General features: G+C 42.8%; 1 protein-coding gene across 1 annotated transcript in view; it reads right to left on the minus strand.

Annotated features, from left to right (window-relative positions):
* Positions 1 to 18,412, minus strand: part of LOC143784561 (protein mono-ADP-ribosyltransferase PARP15-like) — an 82,573-nt gene that overhangs the window by 43,357 nt on the left and 20,804 nt on the right. Inside the window, 5 exon segments of the mRNA XM_077272982.1 lie at positions 6,246 to 6,327; positions 6,329 to 6,423; positions 6,572 to 6,634; positions 12,284 to 12,404; positions 14,619 to 14,782. Of these exon segments, the coding sequence (XP_077129097.1) occupies positions 6,246 to 6,327; positions 6,329 to 6,423; positions 6,572 to 6,634; positions 12,284 to 12,404; positions 14,619 to 14,782 (525 nt within the window).

Here is an 18,412-nt window from a genome sequence, read left to right on the forward strand (position 1 = left end):
ACTCCGGTATAGCGGTTTAGCTGCCTGTGTAGCTACATGAGCCTGCCTCATTTAGTGAGGACAGAACAGTGAGCGAGCCCTAAAGGTGATAAAAAAAAAAATATGAATGAACACTGTTAAGATGTAGAGACCCTTACCTGCAAAGAATGGATAATAGAATCCAACCAAATCAGTATATACGAGAAAATTAGACTTTCAGGATCTAAAAACCTAAAGACTCTAAATGCATGGATAGCCTGGTTGAACGCCTCAGAGGATCAGCAAATAAGCACAGCTGGTAATCCTTAATTTCTGGCTTCCTACAAATTTATTTTGTTATTCCTTTTTTTTTTTTTTACATATAGCCTGTTCTGCAATGTTCATGCCTTGATTTGAGTTTTATCTCCCAAATCGCTTAATCTCTATTATTTAGGCAGGACTTTCTGACTCCCTCCCCTCCCCTTTGCCTCCCCAGCACTGCCCCTTGTTTTTTAACCCCTTTCTGACATCGGACGTACTATCCCGTCGAGGTGGGGTGGGCCCGTATGACCACCGACGGGATAGTACGTCCAGCGCGATCGGCGGCGCTCACGGGGGGAGCACGGCCGATCGCGGCCGGGTGTCAGCTGCCTATCGCAGCTGACATCCGGCACTATATATCAAACATGATCACGATGTGCCGGCGGTGCAGGGAAGCATCGCGCAGGGAGGGGGCTCCCTGCGGGCTTCCCTGAGCCCCCCGCAGCAACGCGATGTGATCGCGTTGCTGCGAGGGTCTTACCTCCCTCCCTGCCTGCTCCAGACCCGGATCCAAAATGGCCGCGGATCCGGGTCCTGCAGGGAGGGAGGTGGCTTCACAGAAGCCTGCTCAGAGCAGGCACTGTGAAGCAGCCTGCACTTCTCTCAGATCGGTGATCTGTCAGAGTGCTATGCAAACTGGCAGATCACCGATCTGTATTGTCCCCCCCTGGGGCAAAGTAAAAAAGTTAAAAAAAAAATGTTCCAAATGTGTAAAAAAAAAAAAAAAAAAATATTCCAAAATAATGAAAAAAAAAAAAAATATTATTCCCATAAATATATTTCTTTATCTAAATAAAAAAAACCAAAACAATAAAAGTACACATATTTAGTATCGCCGCGTCCGTAATGACCCGACCTATAAAACTGGCCCACTAGTTAACCCCTTCAGTAAACACCGTAAGAAAAAAAAAAAAAAACGAGGCAAAAAACAACGCTTTATTATCATACCGCCGAACAAAAAGTGGAATAACACGCGATCAAAAAGACTGATATAAATAACCATGGTACCGCTGAAAGCGTCATCTTGTCCCGCAAATAACGAGCCGCAATACAGCATGATCAGCAAAAAAATAAAAAAGTTATAGTCCTGAGAATAAAGCGATGCAAAAATAATTATTTTTTCCATAAAATAGTTTTTATCGTATAAAAGCGCCAAAACATAAAAAAATAATATAAATGAGGTATCGCTGTAATCGTACTGACCCGAAGAATAAAACTGCTTTATCAATTTTACCAAACGCGGAACAGTATAAACGCCTCTCCCAAAAGAAATTCATGAATAGCTGGTTTTTGGTCATTCTGCCTCACAAAAATCGGAATAAAAAGCGATCAAAAAATGTGACGTGCCCAAAAAGTTACCAATAAAAACGTCAACTCGTCCCGCAAAAAACAAGACCTCACATGACTCTGTGGACTCAAATATGGAAAAATTATAGCTCTCAAAATGTGGTAACGCAAAAAATATTTTTTGCAATAAAAAGCGTCTTTCAGTGTGTGACGGCTGCCAATCATAAAAATCCGCTAAATAACCCGCTATAAAAGTAAATCAAACCCCCCTTCATCACCCCCTTAGTTAGGGAAAAATAAAAAAAATGTATTTATTTCCATTTTCCCATTAGGGTTAGGGCTAGGGTTGGGGCTAGGGTTAAGGCTACAGTTAGGGTTGGGGCTAAAGTTAGGGTTAGGGTTGGGGCTAAAGTTACGGTTAGGGTTTAGATTACATTTACGGTTGGGAATAGGGTTGGGATTAGGGTTAGAGGTGTGTCTGGGTTAGAGGTGTGGTTAGGGTTACTGTTGGGATTAGGGTTAGGGGTGTGTTTGGATTAGGGATTCAGTTATAATTGGGGGGTTTCCACTGTTTCGGCACATCAGGGGCTCTCCAAACGCGACATGGCGTCCGATCTCAATTCCAGCCAATTCTGCGTTGAAAAAGTAAAACAGTGCTCCTTCCCTTCCGAGCTCTCCCGTGTGCCCAAACAGGGGTTTACCCCAACATATGGGGTATCAGCGTACTCAGGAAAAATAGGACAACAACCTTTGGGGTCCAATTTCTCCTGTTACCCCTGGGAAAATACAAAACTGGGGGCTAAAAAATAATTTTTGTGGGAAAAAAAGATTTTTTATTTTCACGGCTCTGCGTTATAAACTGTAGTGAAACACTTGGGGGTTCAAAGTTCTTACAACACATCTAGATAAGTTCCTTGGGGGGTCTAGTTTCCAAAATGGGGTCACTTGTGCGGGGCTTCTACTGTTTAGGTACATTAGGGGCTCTGCAAACGCAATGTGACGCCTGCAGACCATTCCATCTAAGTCTGCATTCCAAATGGCGCTCCTTCACTTCCGAGCCCTTCCATGCGTCCAAACGGTGGTTCCCCCCCACATATGGGGTATCAGCGCACTCAGGACAAATTGGACAACAAATTTTGGGGTCCAATTTCTCCTGCTACCCTCGGAAAAATACAAAACTGGGGGCTAAAAAAATAATTTTTGTGGGAAAACATTTTTGTTTTATTTTTACGGCTCTGCATTATTAACTTCTGTGAAGCCCTTGGTGGGTCAAAGCGCTCAAAACACATCTAGATAAGTTCCTTAGGGGGTCTACTTTCCAAAATGGTGTCAATTGTGGGGGGTTTCAATGTTTAGGCACATCAGTGGCTCTCCAAACGCAACATGGCGTCCCATCTCAATTCCTGTCAATTTTGCATTGAAAAGTCAAACGGTGCTACTTCCCTTCCGAGCTCTCCCATGCGCCCAAACAGTGGTTTACCCCCACATATGGGGTATCAGCGTACTCAGGACAAATTGTACAACAACTTTTGGGGTCCAATTTCTTCTCTTACCCTTGGGAAAATATAAAATTGGGGGTGAAAAGATAATTTTTGTGAAAAAATATGATTTTTTATTTTTACGGTTCTGCATTATAAACTTCTGTGAAGCACTTGGTGGGTCAAAGTGCTCACCACACCTCTAGATAAGTTCCTTAGGGGGTCCACTTTCCAAAATGGTGTCACTTGTGGGGGGTTTCAATGTTTACACACATCAGGGGCTCTCCAAACGCAACATGACGTCCCATCTCAATTCCTGTCAATTTTGCATTGAAAAGTCAAACGGCGCTCCTTCCCTTCCGAGGTCTCCCATGCGCCCAAACAGTGGTTTATCCCCACATATGGGGTATCAGCGTACTCAGGACAAATTGTACAACAACTTTTGGGGTCCAATTTCTTCTCTTACCCTTGGGAAAATAAAAAATTAGGGGCGAAAAATAATTTTTGTGAAAAAATATGATTTTTTATTTTTACGGTTCTGCATTATAAACTTCTGTGAAGCACTTGGTGGGTCAAAGTGCTCACCACACCTCTAGATAAGTTCCTTAGGGGGTCTACTTTCCAAAATGGTGTCACTTGTGGGGGGTTTCAATGTTTAGGCACATCAGGGGCTCCCCAAACGCAACATGGCATCCCATCTCAATTCCAGTCAATTTTGCATTGAAAAGTCAAATGGCGCTCCTTCGCTTCCGAGCTCTGTCATGCACCCAAACAGTGGTTTACCCCCACATATGGGGTATCGGCGTACTCAGGACAAATTGTACAACAACTTTTGGGGTCCATTTTCTCCTGTTACCCTTGGTAAAATAAAACAAATTGGAGCTGAAGTAAATTTTTTGTGAAAAAAAGTTAAATGTTCATTTTTATTTAAACATTCCAAAAATTCCTGTGAAGCACCAGAAGGGTTAATAAACTTCTTGAATATGGTTTTGAGCACCTTGAGGGGTGCAGTTTTTAGAATGGTGTCACACTTGGGTATTTTCTATCATATAGACCCCTCAAAATGACTTCAAATGAGATGTGGTCCCTAAAAAAAAATGGTGTTGTAAAAATGAGAAATTGCTGGTCAACTTTTAACCCTTATAACACCCTAACAAAAAAAAATTTTGGTTCCAAAATTGTGCTGATGTAAAGTAGACATGTGGGAAATGTTACTTATTAAGTATTTTGTGTGACATATCTCTGTGATTTAAGGGCATAAAAATTCAAAGTTGGAAAATTGCAAAATTTTCAAAATTTTCACCAAATTTCCATTTTTTTTGCAAATAAACGCAGGTAATATCAAAGAAATTTTACCACTATCATGAAGTACAATATGTCACGAGAAAACAATGTCAGAATCGCCAAGATCCGTTGAAGCGTTCCAGAGTTATAACCTCATAAAGGGACAGTGGTCAGAATTGTAAAAATTGGCCCGGTCATTAACGTGCAAACCACCCTTGGGGGTGAAGGGGTTAAAGTCTTCTTACAACCATTTTGTTTTCGCAAAAACGCAGCCTTGTAGTGTTATCATTGTGGTTTATTATGAATGTTTTTTTTCTTTCTTTTACTATTTCTGGAAAATATTCACCCTTTTTTCCTTTCATGTTATATTATTGACATTTTCTAAATAAAGAATATATACAAAAAAAATAAAAAATGAATGATTCAGAAAAAAAGTATGCGGCACTCACCATGGCAGCTTGAATGAAAAGTCCTTTATTTTGTGACTATCATCTTAGATGGTAAGGTGCATCAGCGTGCAGCGAGATAGGAGAGAGAACGATGGCCGTTTTGCGTTACCATTTTTCAACGGGTCCATTTTTTCTGAATCATTCATATCTACATGTTGATATATGCTGAGCACCTCCAAATTGGACATTTATGTTGAGAGAGGCTCTATACTCCAGCTCAACTCCTCCGTACAAAGGATTTTATGCTTTAACACTGGTGCCGCTATTCACATTTCTTTGTGGCTTAGATGAAATAAATATGCTCTATAACAGAAACAGTAAGGCTATGTGCACAAGTTCCAATTTTTTCGCGTTTTTTTTGTTTTTTTGTCGGTTTTCTGCTGCAAAAATGCTTTCATTAAGCATCCCATCAATTGAATGCATTCCGCAATTTTTGGGCCCATGCTGTGTTTTTTTCCGCAAAATAAACGCATTGCGGAAAAAATGCAGCATGTTCATTAATTTTGCGGATTTTTCGCTATATTATTGCATTGGGAACCTCTGGAAAAATCAGCAAAAAAACGCACAAAAAATGCAAAAAAAAAAACGTGAGCAGATTTCCTGCTAAAGAAGTCCGGAGTTGCTCAGGAAAATTCTGCAAACTTTCCTGAACGTGTGCACATAGCCTTAGGTGCTTTTGTGGGGTGATTTAAGGCTATGCGCACACGTTCAGGAAAGTTTGCAGAATTTTCCTGAGCAAATCCGCACTACTTTCGCAGGAAATCCGCTCCCTTTTTTTTGAATTTTTATCCCGTTTTTTTCACGGATTTTTTGCATTTTTTTTTCCAGAGGTTCCCAATGCAATATCATAGCGGCAAAACAGCGAAAAATCCGCAAAATTAATGAACATGCTGCGTTTTTTACGCAGCATGTTTCCTATGGGAGGTGGAGCCGCATATTCATCACTGTAATGAGCGGTACCACGTGACCGCTCACACAGGACAAGCTGCCGGCGCTGAGAGGGGGCATCGCGGGAGCTGGGTGAGTATTTTAATGCAAGCGGGCGGGCGCACGAGGTGGGAGGTGACCACGAACTTTATTTTAAACAAAAAAATAAAAAACCCTTGATTTTTCATTCCTTCTCTCCAGCAAACGCTGCTGGGGAAAAGGAATGAATGCCAACTTCAGCACCAAAGGCAGGGGACAGCGCTTAACTCTAGCGCTGTCTCCTGCACGGTCCGTATGGTCCTCAGTCAGCACACGTGCCACGTGAGCACACGGACACGGATAACTCCTGTACCGATTTTTCAGGTACCGGAATTATCTGGACGTGTGAGACTGGCCTTATGGGAGACTTGCAATCTGGTAGCCCTGACAATGGGCCCCTAGAACAATTGCTATTCGGAGCTCAACTTTCATTTTTTTAAACCAATGATCTGTGGATGGTCACTGCTAGAATTGTTGATTTCTTTCTTCACCAGTTACTTACCCGTCCCAATGGCTGGCAGTGCCACGCTTGTAAACCCATTCTTATGGCATTCCTGTAGAATTTTGTCAATAGAAGCTTGATAATTCAGGCACCTTGGTGGGTCCAATAATATGCATGATATTTTTGCTTCCAAGTTTCCCGCCGCTTGTAATTGCAACTTCATCTCTATTTAATGTACCTAAGAAAGATACAGAGGTGAATGCAGGACATGAATATTATATTCTTTTATGTGCCTTATACTCTCCTTATAATTGTCATATATCATTGTACAAAAGAAAAAGATACAATTGTGCTTCCAGCTAAATTTAATTGAATAAAAAAAATACCAATTTTTTGGCATTCCTCTTTAACAGTGTCACCTGCAGCTCTTAATATTGCCCCTGAAACACCTGTAAAGACAGAAATAAAATGCATGAAAATACTTAAAAATTTATAATAAGACACTTATTTACAGCACAGTATTGCATAGTTTAGTGTGATGGATCCCATGAGGAACAATCAAGCTCCTTAACTAATGAGTTCAGCAAGTGCTGTGCTTGAAAGACAACACTTTTTTTCCCCATGGACTGTTTTGGTTGTATGGAATAACTTTATAACTTTTTAACATCGATAAATAAAGAAACTTTTTGAGATGAGTGCCCTACAACATCAGCTAAAGGTCCTCGCCCCTCGGTATCAGTCTGTCATTGTTACCATATTTTCCGGCGTATAAGACGACTTTTTAACCCCTGAAAATCTTCTTAAAAGTCGGGGGTCGTCTTATACGCTGGGTGTCGTCTTGTACGCCGGGTGCAGACCTATGTGTATATGGTGGGTGGGGGGGGAGTGGTCCCGATGACGAAGAGAGGGGGCATCTCACAGGAAAGTGTGAGTGGAGTATCCCCCTATTACCTCATTGTAGCAGCGTGGGGTCTCTGTGCTGGGGAGCGGCGGCGGCTGCTCCTCTTTGTGCCGCGTGGGTGATGTGCTGTGGGGTGGCTCCTCTTCGTGCAGCGTCGGGCATCTGTGCTGTGGGGCGGCAGCGGCGTATCTTAGTGCAGAGTCGGGGCTCCTCCGGCATCTCCTCAAAGCCCGGAGGCACCGGCAGCTCCATTGCTGCGATGCGGTGGCCTCCGGGAAAATGGCCGCTGGGGACGACGCATGGTCAGATTCAGATCTCGTCTCCCGGGATCTTGGGATGAGATCTGAATCTGAGCATGCACCGCCCCCAGCCGCCATTTTCCCGGAGGCCGCCGCATCGCAGCAATGGAGCTGCCTGCGCTTCCGGGCTTTGAGGAGATGCCGGAGGAGCCCCGACTCTGCATTGAGGCTACTTACACACTAGCGTCGTGCACTGCACGTCGCTATGCGACGTTGCAGCGCACCGACGCATAGTGTGGAAGCGCCGCACAACGGGGGCAGCGGATGCTGTTTTTCAACGCATCTGCTGCCCCATTGTGAGGTGCAGGGAGGCGGGGGCGGAGTTCCGGCCGCGCATGCGCGGTCGGAAATGCTGCAGACGACACACGAAAAAGCGTTACATGCAACTTTTTTTGGTGGCGACGGTCCGACGCAACCGTCGCACGACGGTTACGACATGTGGCAATGCGTTGCACTGAGTCGCTAATAAAAGTCTATGGAGAAAAAATGCATCCTGCAAGCAATTTTGCAGGATGCGTTTTTTCTGCAAAACGACGCATAGCGACGTGCAGTGCACGACGCTAGTGTGAAAGAGGCCTAAGATACGCTGCCGCCGCCCCACAGCACTGTGGCCCAACGCTGCACGAAGAGGAGCCGCCCCACAGCACAGCACCCACGTGGCACAAAGAGGAGCAGCCGCCGCCGCTCCCCAGCACAGAGACCCCACGCTGCTACAATGAGGAAATAGGGAGATACTCCACTCACACTTTCCTGTGAGACGCCCCCTCTCTTCATCATCGGGACCACTCCCTCCCCAAAAGGCACATTATTCACCGGCCCTATAAGACGACACATGGTATATAAGAAGACCCCCGACTTTTAAGAAGATTTTATATTTTAACTGGAAAAGTTGGGGGGTCGTCTTATACGCCCAGTCGTCTTATACGCTGGAAAATACGGTAGTTTGTTTACTGTAAGTGATATCTGTAACTTGTATTTAACCCATTCTCATGTACAGCACCATGGAATCAATGGTGCTATATAAATGATAATAATAATAAAGGAGATTTGAAGCTTGAAAATGTATTACTAATTGTGCTTGGTGCTTGGAGGATAGTGTGAATTTACCTTTAGAGTAATTGAGTGCTAAGTGTTTTTTTCAGTGTTTTTTTTTTCTGCAGCAAAACCTGATCTCTTGGCAGGAAAGAATTTGCAGAAAAAAAGCATGTGTTCCTTGGTTTTTCTTTTTTTTTTTGTCCTATTCTAAAGAATCAGGTTTTGGCGCAAAAAACGCAGCAAAACCTTTTGGTGCATTTTTTTCAGCGTTTTTTTCTCAGCAGCCATTCATTTCAACGAGTGAAAGACGCTGAAGAAACACTGAAAGAAGTGACATGCTCTATTGTGCAAAAAAACATGCAAAGCACAAAATCCGGATGACAAAAAAAACAATGTGTGTGCATGAGATTCCCGAAATCTTATAGACACACTTTGAGCCCCCAAGTGCTTCACAGAAGTTTATAGCCATGAAAATAAAAAATCATTTTTCTTTCGTCAAAAATTATTTTTTAGCCAGCATTTTTTTATTTTTACAAGGGTAACAGGAGAAATTGGACCCCAAAAGTTGTTGTCCAGTTTGTTCTGAGTACGCTGATACCCCATATGTGGGTGTAAACCACTATTTGGGCACACGTCGGGGCTCAGAAGGGAAGTAGTGATGTTTTGAAATGCAGACTTTGATGGAATGATCTGCGGGCGTCACGTTGCATTTGCAGAGCCCCTGATGTGCCTAAACAGTAGAAACCCCCCACAAGTGACCCAATTTTGGAAACTAGACCCCCCAAGGAACTTATCTAGATGTGTGATGAACACTTTAAGCCCCCAAGTGCTTCACAGACGTTTATATCGCAGAGCCGTGAAAATAAAAAATAATTTTTTTTCCTCAAAAATGATTTTTTAGCCCGCAATTTTTTATTTTCACAAGGGTAACAGGAGAAATTGGACCCCAAGAGTTGTTGTCCAGTTTGTCCTGAGTACGCTGATACCCCATATGTGGGGGTAAACCACTGTTTGGGCACACGTCGGGGTTCGGAAGGGAGGGAGCACCAGTTGACTTTTTGAATGCAAGATTGGCTGGAATCAATAGTGGCGCCATGTCGCGTTTGGAGACCCCTTGATGTGCCTAAACAGTGGAAACCCCTCAATTCTAACTCCAACACTAACCCCAACTCATTTCTAACCCTAATCCCAACTCTAACCATGACTCTAATTACAACCCTAACACACCCCTAACCACAAGCCTAACCCTAACCCCAATACACCCCTAACCCTAATCTTAACCTTAATTCCAACCCTAACCTTAATTCCAACCCTAACTCTAAATACAACCCTAAGGCTATGTGCCCACATTGCGGATTTGTGTGCAAAGTTTTCCGCACTGTTTTTGAAAAATCCGCAGGTAAGACGCACTGCGTTTTACCTGCGGATTTACCGCGGATTTCCAGTGTTTTTTGTGCGGATTTCATCAGCGGATTCCTATACAGGAACAGGTGTAAACCGCTGCGGAATCTGCACAAAGAATTGACATGCTGCGGAAAATACCGAGCTGTATTTTCCGCACCATGGGCACAGCGGATTTGGTTTTCTATAGGTTTACATGGTACTGTAAACGTGATGGAAAACTGCTACGAATCCGCAGCGGCCAATCCGCAGCCAAATCCGCACCATGTGCACATAGAATTAGGGTTAGAATTAGGCTAACTGTAACCTTAGCCCTAATTGCAACCCTAACCCTAATTGCAACACTAACCCTAGTTCTAACCCTAGTTCTAACCCTAACCCTAGTTCTAACCCTAAACCTAGTTCTAACCCTAACCTTAGTGGAAAAATAAATATATTTTCTTCATGTTATTATGTTCTCTACCTATGGGGGTGATAAAGGGGGGGGTTTATTTACTATTTTTTTATTTTGATCACTGTTATATGATCTATCACAGTGGTCAAAATGAATGAATTAATCTGCCGCCCGGCAGATTCGGCTGGCACACTGCGCATGCGTCCGCCATTTTGGAAGATGGCAGCGCCCATGCAGAAGACAGACGGACACTGGGAGAGACACCGGAGGTCGGTAAATATGAGGGGGTGGGATCAGAGCACGGGGGGAGCGGACAGGAGGACGGAGGGGAGCAGAGGACAGGCGGAGGGGAGGAGATCGGTGGCGGGGGCAGATCGTGGTCTCCAGCCATGGCCGATGATATTGCAGCATTGGCCATGGCTGGATTGTAATATTTCACCAATTTTCATTGGTGAAATATTACGATTGCTCTGATTGAAAGTGAAAGGTCACTTTCAACAGCCAATCAGAGCGATCGTAGCCACGGGGGGCGGGGGGGGGGGTGTGTGTGTGCGAAACCACCCTCCCTGGGCTCAAGTACCACTCCCCCTGTCCCTGCAGGTCAGGTGAAATTTCAGTAAACACCTTCACCCAATCTGCAGGGATGCGATCCTGCCATGACGCCATATAGGCGTCACAGGTCGCATTGCCACCGACTTTCATGACGCCTACGTGGCGTCACAGGTCGGGAAGGGGTTAAAGCACTCTTTAGCATCACAGTCAAGCCACTAACTAAAATTACATCTCCCTAGCTGTTTTGTTGAAAATCAGCCGAACCCACTGGTGGGTATTGGCTCACCACTAGTGATGAGCGAATATACTCGTTACTCGAGATTTCTCGAGCACGCTCGGGGGTCCTCCGAGTATTTTTTAGTGCTCAGAGATTTCCTTTTTCTTGCCACAGCTGAATGATTTGCATCTGTTAGCCAGCATAAGTGCATGTGGGGGTTGCCTAGTTGCTAGGGAATCCCCACATGTACTTATGATGGCTAACAGATGCAAATCATTCAGCTGCGGCAAGAAAAACTAAATCTCCGAGCAGTAAAAAATACTCGGAGGACCCCTGAGCGTGCTCGAGAAATCTCTGGTAACTAGTATATTTGCTCATCACTACTGACCACATAACATGCATACCTACTCAAAAAAAGTGAATAAACCAAAATATTAAATTAATTAAAAGTATAATTTTTATTGGATTGCAATATAAAATATAAGAAACAATAAAAAACACATGGGGGGTATACAGGTAACATATACTAGGGAAACCACTGTAAAAAGTATTGGTAATGGGTGTAATGACTCTACAACATAAGAACTTCCATACATATAGCCTATGGCATTTGTAAACAGGTACATACATTTGTTTGAAAAACAAGGAGTACTCCTTGAGAAAGCCACTGGTTGAAACGTACATTGGAGTCACAGGTGCCACTGGGTACTGACTACTGGTAAACAACTTCTTTTACACTTTCTTGTTTTTAGTGCCTACTTTATTATGTGAATATCTATCATGTTTTTTCACATAAATGTTTTTTTATTATTTTTTTCTTTTGGTTTATTCACTCTTTTTGAGTAAGCATGCAGAGTTTATCTCACTGAATATCCACACTAATACAGTGATCTAACTGGTGATTATTGTTCACCTTGCTGTTTGACCACGTAACATGTATGGAGGCCTCTTGATTCACCCCCGATCATGACAAGAATGATAAGGAGATAAGGATTAGTGATGAGCGAGTATACTCGTTGCTCGGGTTTTCCCGAGTACGCTCGGGTGATCTCTGAGTATTTGTTAGTGCTCGGAGATTTAGTTTTCATTGACTCAGCTGCATGATTTACAGCTGATAGACAGCTTGAATACATGTGAGGATTCCCTAGCAACCAGGCAACCCCCACATGTACTCAGGCCGGCTAGCAGCTGTAAATCATGCAGCTGTATCAACAGAAACTAAATCCCCGAGCAGTCACAAATACTCGGAGACCACCTGAGCGTGCTCGGGAAAATCATATATATTTTTTTTTTACTTACCAGAAGTTTGATTCAGTGATGCATTTGCCAAGTTCACGACACAGTCCGCCACCTGATAAGTGATGTCTCCTTTGATTAATTCAATCAATTTTCCAAAAGCCGAGAAGTGAGGGTAATTTGTCTAAATGTAGAGCACAAACTATGATTATACACAGATTCCAATACAGCGATTTCTTTAACATTATATCTAGTGCATAATATTATTAAACTGAATTTGGCATTCAGATTAATCTCTCCATACCACATATATGGGTATATACTGAAGGTATTGGAAAGCCAAATTCGTTGACACCTTAATTTTCTATCTGTTGCTGCATTCCTGAGAAATCAGAGCATTAATTCACATGCAAATGAGGCATTAAGTGCTCTGGGCGTGACAGATCATTTCCCAAGATGTTGCCTCCGAAGGTTTTTCTCCACCCATCACCAACTTATTTAGTTTGATTGATATCTCACTGAGTGATGTCAGGAAAGATAATCAGAAAGTGAGCCATCAGTCAAGACTGATGCTCGATAACAACTTTGGGAGGCAGAGGCTCAGGAAGTGCTGTGTCACGCCCAGAGCACTTAATGCCTAAGGCTGGAGTCACACTAGCGTATTACATCCGATGCGAGATGCTAATGTCCCTCGGCTCCCGCTCTGCTGCGAGGGGGAGCCGAGTGTCATGTGTCTGTGCTCCGATCGTCTCGCAGTTCCTACCCTAGGTAACCTTCCCCCTCTTCAAGGGCCGACACCGTCTTCTGCACCGTCAGGGAGTATGATGATGCGGGAAAGAGGATGCCTTATCAACACCAGGAAGCACCCCTTTTTCTCACGGGGGGCTCTTGATGCCGTCCTCTGGAGTGTGAAGAAGGAATCAGGGAGGGGCGGTAAGATATTTGGAAGGCAAAAGAGAGACCAAGATAGGACCAAGGCTTCCTGACTTATCGCCAGATGATCATGGGACCTAGCTATGAAGTGGGGCACCTTGACATTCATCTGAGACGCCATCAGATCTACATCAGGGGTGCCCCACTTCTGACAGATCTGGTCGAACACTTCTGGGTTGAGCGACCACTCGCCCAAGGCGAGACCCTGTCGACAGAAAGTGTCATCAAGAAGAGCAAGTCAGAGGGAGTACCCGTATTTCTGGTGGCTCCAGACTGGCCCACATGGGTCTGGTATGCGCGTAGCTAGTAAACATGCTTGCATACACATCCTGGAAACTACCCGACTGTGTGGACCTACTTTCACACGGTCCCCTCTTCCACCAGAATTCTCATTTGTGGAGTTTATGGCATGGCTGATGAGGCCGCCATTCTAAAGGAAGCAGGGTTTTCACCTCAGGTCATACAGACCATGATCAGTGCAAGAAAGTCCACGTCTTATTGCATTTATCATAGGACGTGGAGGGCCTATTTCCGCTGATGTGAAGACAATCAGTTTCCTCTCCCATGTCCTTTTCACTACCAGCCATGCTGTTTTTTCTCCAGTCTGGCCTTGACTCCAACCTTTCCCTTAGCGTTCTTAAGGGTCAAGTTTCTGCCTTCTTGATTCTGTTTCAGAAGGATCTGGCGCCTCAACCCTAGGTCAAGACCTTCCTCAAGGCCGTTGCTTATCTGACTCCACCTTATCAGCCTTCAGGAGATCCATGGGACCTTAAATTGATCCTATCTGCCTTTCAGCACTCTCCATTTGAGCCCATTACAACTTCCCTTCTTTCCTGGAATGTTGCTTTCTTGGTGGCTATCACATCTATCAGACGTGTTTCGAGCTGGTGGCTCTTTCCTGTCATTCTCCTTTTATCATTATCCATCAGGACAAGATTGTTCTCAGACCAGTTCTTTCCGAAGGTAGTTTCCTCTTTCCACATCAATGAGGATATCGTCCTGACTTCCCTTTGCCCTTCCCCAGTTCATCCCCTGGAAAGTCTCTCCACAAACTGGATCTGGTTAGAGCTCTTCGCTTCTACTGTACCTCTCTTAAGACAGCTACCTTTCGGCACTCTGACTCTTTGCTTGTTATTCCTGAGTGTCGTCATAATGGTCTTTTAGCCTCTAAATCTACCATTGCTCGCATCTTTTTTATCCATGTAGTAATGCTTCATTTTCGGTGGGGTGACCTTGTTAGGCAATTTTACACCACCAGCACCATCTTCGGGTCAGGAGGTGGTCAATTTAAATTATTTTTTTTAGGTCAATTTAAATTATTTTTTTTATTGCATTGATGGGGAGAGGTACACTACCATCATAATGTGGAGGTTCTTACTGCTAAAGTTCGGATGGAAAATAGTAAGTGCAGCTTATTCACAGAAATGATAATGACTGCTGGTCGCTGAGCCCTGATTGTTCTCACCTTGCAATTCTGAAAAAAACGTTGATATTTTTCATAAATATCCAGTTGGAAGACAACAATGACGATCTCACAAATATCGGTCATGACAGTAGGATCGCTTAGGTAGTCTTCTATGCCTTTCACAATGTATCTTATGGAAATATCAGGGTCTAATTTAGCTTCTCCTTAAAAATGAAAAAAACAAAAAACAAACGAGAATTGAAGTCCATCTACTTCACAAACTAATCCTGATCTCAATGCTACAATGAAATGTATAGGAATACTTAGAAAAAAAATTTGAAAAATTTTGTAGTGCAAGGACACTTCTCTGTTCACATTTCTGTAAAGACTTGTTTTCGTAAAAGTCTGAGGTTCACGATAATCTCAGGTTCACCTTAAGGACCAATCACAGTTTTGCCTTTTTTTTTTACATTTTCTTCCTTTATTGGTGTCATGAACAGGATTATTATGGCTTTTTTCATGACTAATAGTTTTTTTTTTCTTAAAAATGTAGGAAATTCAAAAGAGATATAGTGTAGAGTAGGGAAAAAGGGGACAGGAAATAGAAATATCATTCTGGGTGTAGATTTATAATACAAAGTCTTTTGCCATATGACCCTCAAAAACACGTTGCCAGAACCTGGAGGTCCCTGACATGCCTTTGTTTTAGCATTGTATGTTCAGAATTTTTGCTTTAAGAATTTAAGAAAATCTACAGTTTAAAAAAAATGTGCAAATCAGAATAATTTGATATATTACATGTCTGTAAAAGGATAATTGGTTAAAATAATCATTGGTGCAGGAGGGTCTTTTTTTGGGGGGTAATTAATCTGATGTATGTTTTATACAGTAATTTTATTTTTATTTCTTTGGTTTTTAAAATTTAGAGAATATTTTTTATTGGAAATTTTACTTTTTACTGAACCAGTAAGAGGGGACATTAGCCCAGGCCTGTAGAATATGTTCACACCACCTTTTTTGGTGTTTTTTGAGCAGGTCCATTCCAAAAAATGTCAGAAAAAAAGCTCACACAAGAAACTCCTCATTCATTTCTATGGAAAATCTATTTGCTGGTCATATGTTCAGATGTTCAGGCATATGAGCATTTTTTAAATGCTTCAGGTTTTCAAAAATGTGAAATTTTCATAGAAGTGACATGTCCGTTCTTCAAGTGTTTTTCCCTAAGAAGATGCTCAATACTTACAATACAAGCCAATGGGAAGAGTATGGGAACTATAGTGTTTTATTTGTTGGTTGAAGAGAATCTGTCACCAGGTTGTTGCCATGTAATCCGAGAGCAGCATAATTTAGAGCCAGAGACCGTGATTCCAGAGATGTATCACTTACTGGTCTGTATGTTGACATTTTGATACCATCACAGTTTTCTCTGCAGCAAATCTAGCAGAGCTCTGAATGCTGAGTTCTGTGTAACTCCACCCACACCACTGATTGGTGTTCTGTGCACACTGTACATTTACTGGTGGCCTTACACAGAGTAGGAGGACTAGCTAGCACAAAACACCTTGTCCTGTAATGAAAATCTCTTGCTGAGAAAAAAAAAAAAATGATTTACTGAAACAACAGCACATGGCCTAGTAAATGACATCACTGGGATCACAGGCACAGGTATAGTTACTGATGGGTTTCAGATCATTTGGGATCCTTAATTATTATTTGGGAGCCATCATCAGCCTCTAACAGCCGTGGGCGGACCTCCGCTCCACCCGCAGCTGTTAGAGGCAGATGATAGCTGAATTATTCAGCCATCATCAACCAGGAAAGATGCAGGCTTGCGAGCCTGCATCAAAGCATGGGATTCAACAAATGACACAACTGTATGTCATATGCCAAGAGAGGCTTAACCCCTTAGTGACGGAGCCAAATTTTTTAAATCTGACCAGTGTCACTTTATGTGGTAATAACTCTGGAACACTTTTATTATTATTATTATTATTTATTGTTATAGCGCCATTTATTCCATGGCGCTTTACAAGTGAGGAGGGGTATACATAATAAAAACAAGTACAATAATCTTAAACAATACAAGTCATAACTGGTACAGTAGGAGAGAGGACCCTGCCCGCGAAGGCTCACAATCTACACTTCAACAAATCCCAGTGATTTTGAGATTGATTTTTTTTCGTGACACATTACACTTTATGATAATGCTAAATTTAGGTCGATATGATTTGTTTATTTATAAAAAAATATCAAAAATTTGAGAAAAATGTTAATAAATTTTCAATTTTCAAACCTTGAATGATTATCCCTTTAATCCAGATAGTCATACCACAGAAAAACATTAATAAATAACATTTCCCTCATGTCCGCTTTACATCTGCACCATTTGTAAAATGTTATTATATTTTGTTAGCATTTTAGGAGATTTAATAATGTAGCAGCAATTTTTCATTTTTTCATGGAAATTTACAAAATGTATTTTTTTAGGGACCTATCCAGGTTTGAAGTGCCTTTAGCGGTCCTATATATTGGGAAACCCCCAAGGAACCATCAGAATTCCTCTGAGACAAAACGGCCCCTGCCCCAATCTCAGAAGCGTCAACCTCAACCTGAAAAGGAAGAGAAACATCTGGCTGACGCAACACAGGGGCAGAAGTAAATTGGCGTTTAAGCTCCTGAAAGGCAGAAACAGCCGCAGAGGACCAATTCGTCACATCAGCGCCTTTCTTCGTCAAATCGGTCATGGGTTTAACCACACTGGAGAAGTTGGCAATGAAACGGCGATAAAAATTAGCAAAGCCCAAAAATTTCTGAAGGCTCTTCACGGATGTGGGCTGGATCCAATCATGAATGGCCTGAACCTTAACCGGATCCATTTCTATAGATGAGGGAGAAAAAATGAAGCCCAAAAAAGAAATCTTCTGTACTCCAAAGAGGCAATAATCAATACAGGGTCTCAAGTAGCCATCTTTTTTGGCAACAAAAAAAAAACCTGCTCCCAATGGTGAAGAAGATGGCCGAATATGCCCCTTCTCCAAGGACTCCTTAACATAGCTCCGCATGGCGGTATGTTCTGGCACAGACAGGTTGAAAAGTCGGCCCTTAGGGAACTTACAGCCTGGAATCAAGTCAATAGCACAATCACAGTCCCTATGCGGTGGAAGGGAACTGGACTTGGGCTCATTGAATACATCCTGGAAATCTGACAAAAACTCAGGAATTTCAGAAGAGGGGGAGGAGGCAATTGACATCAAAGGAACGTCACCATGAACCCCCTGACAACCCCAACTAGTCACAGACATAGATTTCCAATCTAATACCGGATTATGCACCTGTAGCCATGGGAAACCCAGCACAACAGCATCATGCAAATTATGCAACACCAGAAAACGACAATCTTCCTGATGGGCTGGCGCCATGCACATGGTCAGCTGTGTCCAAAACTGAGGTTTATTTTTAGCCAACGGTGTAGCATCAATACCCCTCAAAGGAATAGGACTCTGCAAAGGCTGCAAGGGGAAACCACAACGCCTGGCAAATTCTAAGTCCATTAAGTTTAGAGCGGCGCCTGAATCCACAAATGCCATGACAGAAAATGACGATAATGAACAGATCAAGGTCACAGATAACAGAAATTTAGGTTGTACAGTACTGATGGTAACAGAACTAGCGATTCTCTTGGTACGCTTAGGGCAATCAGAAATAACATGAGCAGAATCGCCGCAATAAAAACACAACCTATTCTGACGTCTGAATCCTTGTCGTTCAGCTCTAGACACAATCCTATCACACTGCATAGGCTCAGGACTCCGCTCGGAAGACAATGCCATAGTGTGCACAACTCTGCGCTCACG

This window comes from Ranitomeya variabilis, chromosome 7 (genome assembly GCF_051348905.1).
Source record: "Ranitomeya variabilis isolate aRanVar5 chromosome 7, aRanVar5.hap1, whole genome shotgun sequence".
Classification (NCBI taxonomy): Eukaryota; Metazoa; Chordata; class Amphibia; order Anura; family Dendrobatidae; genus Ranitomeya; species Ranitomeya variabilis.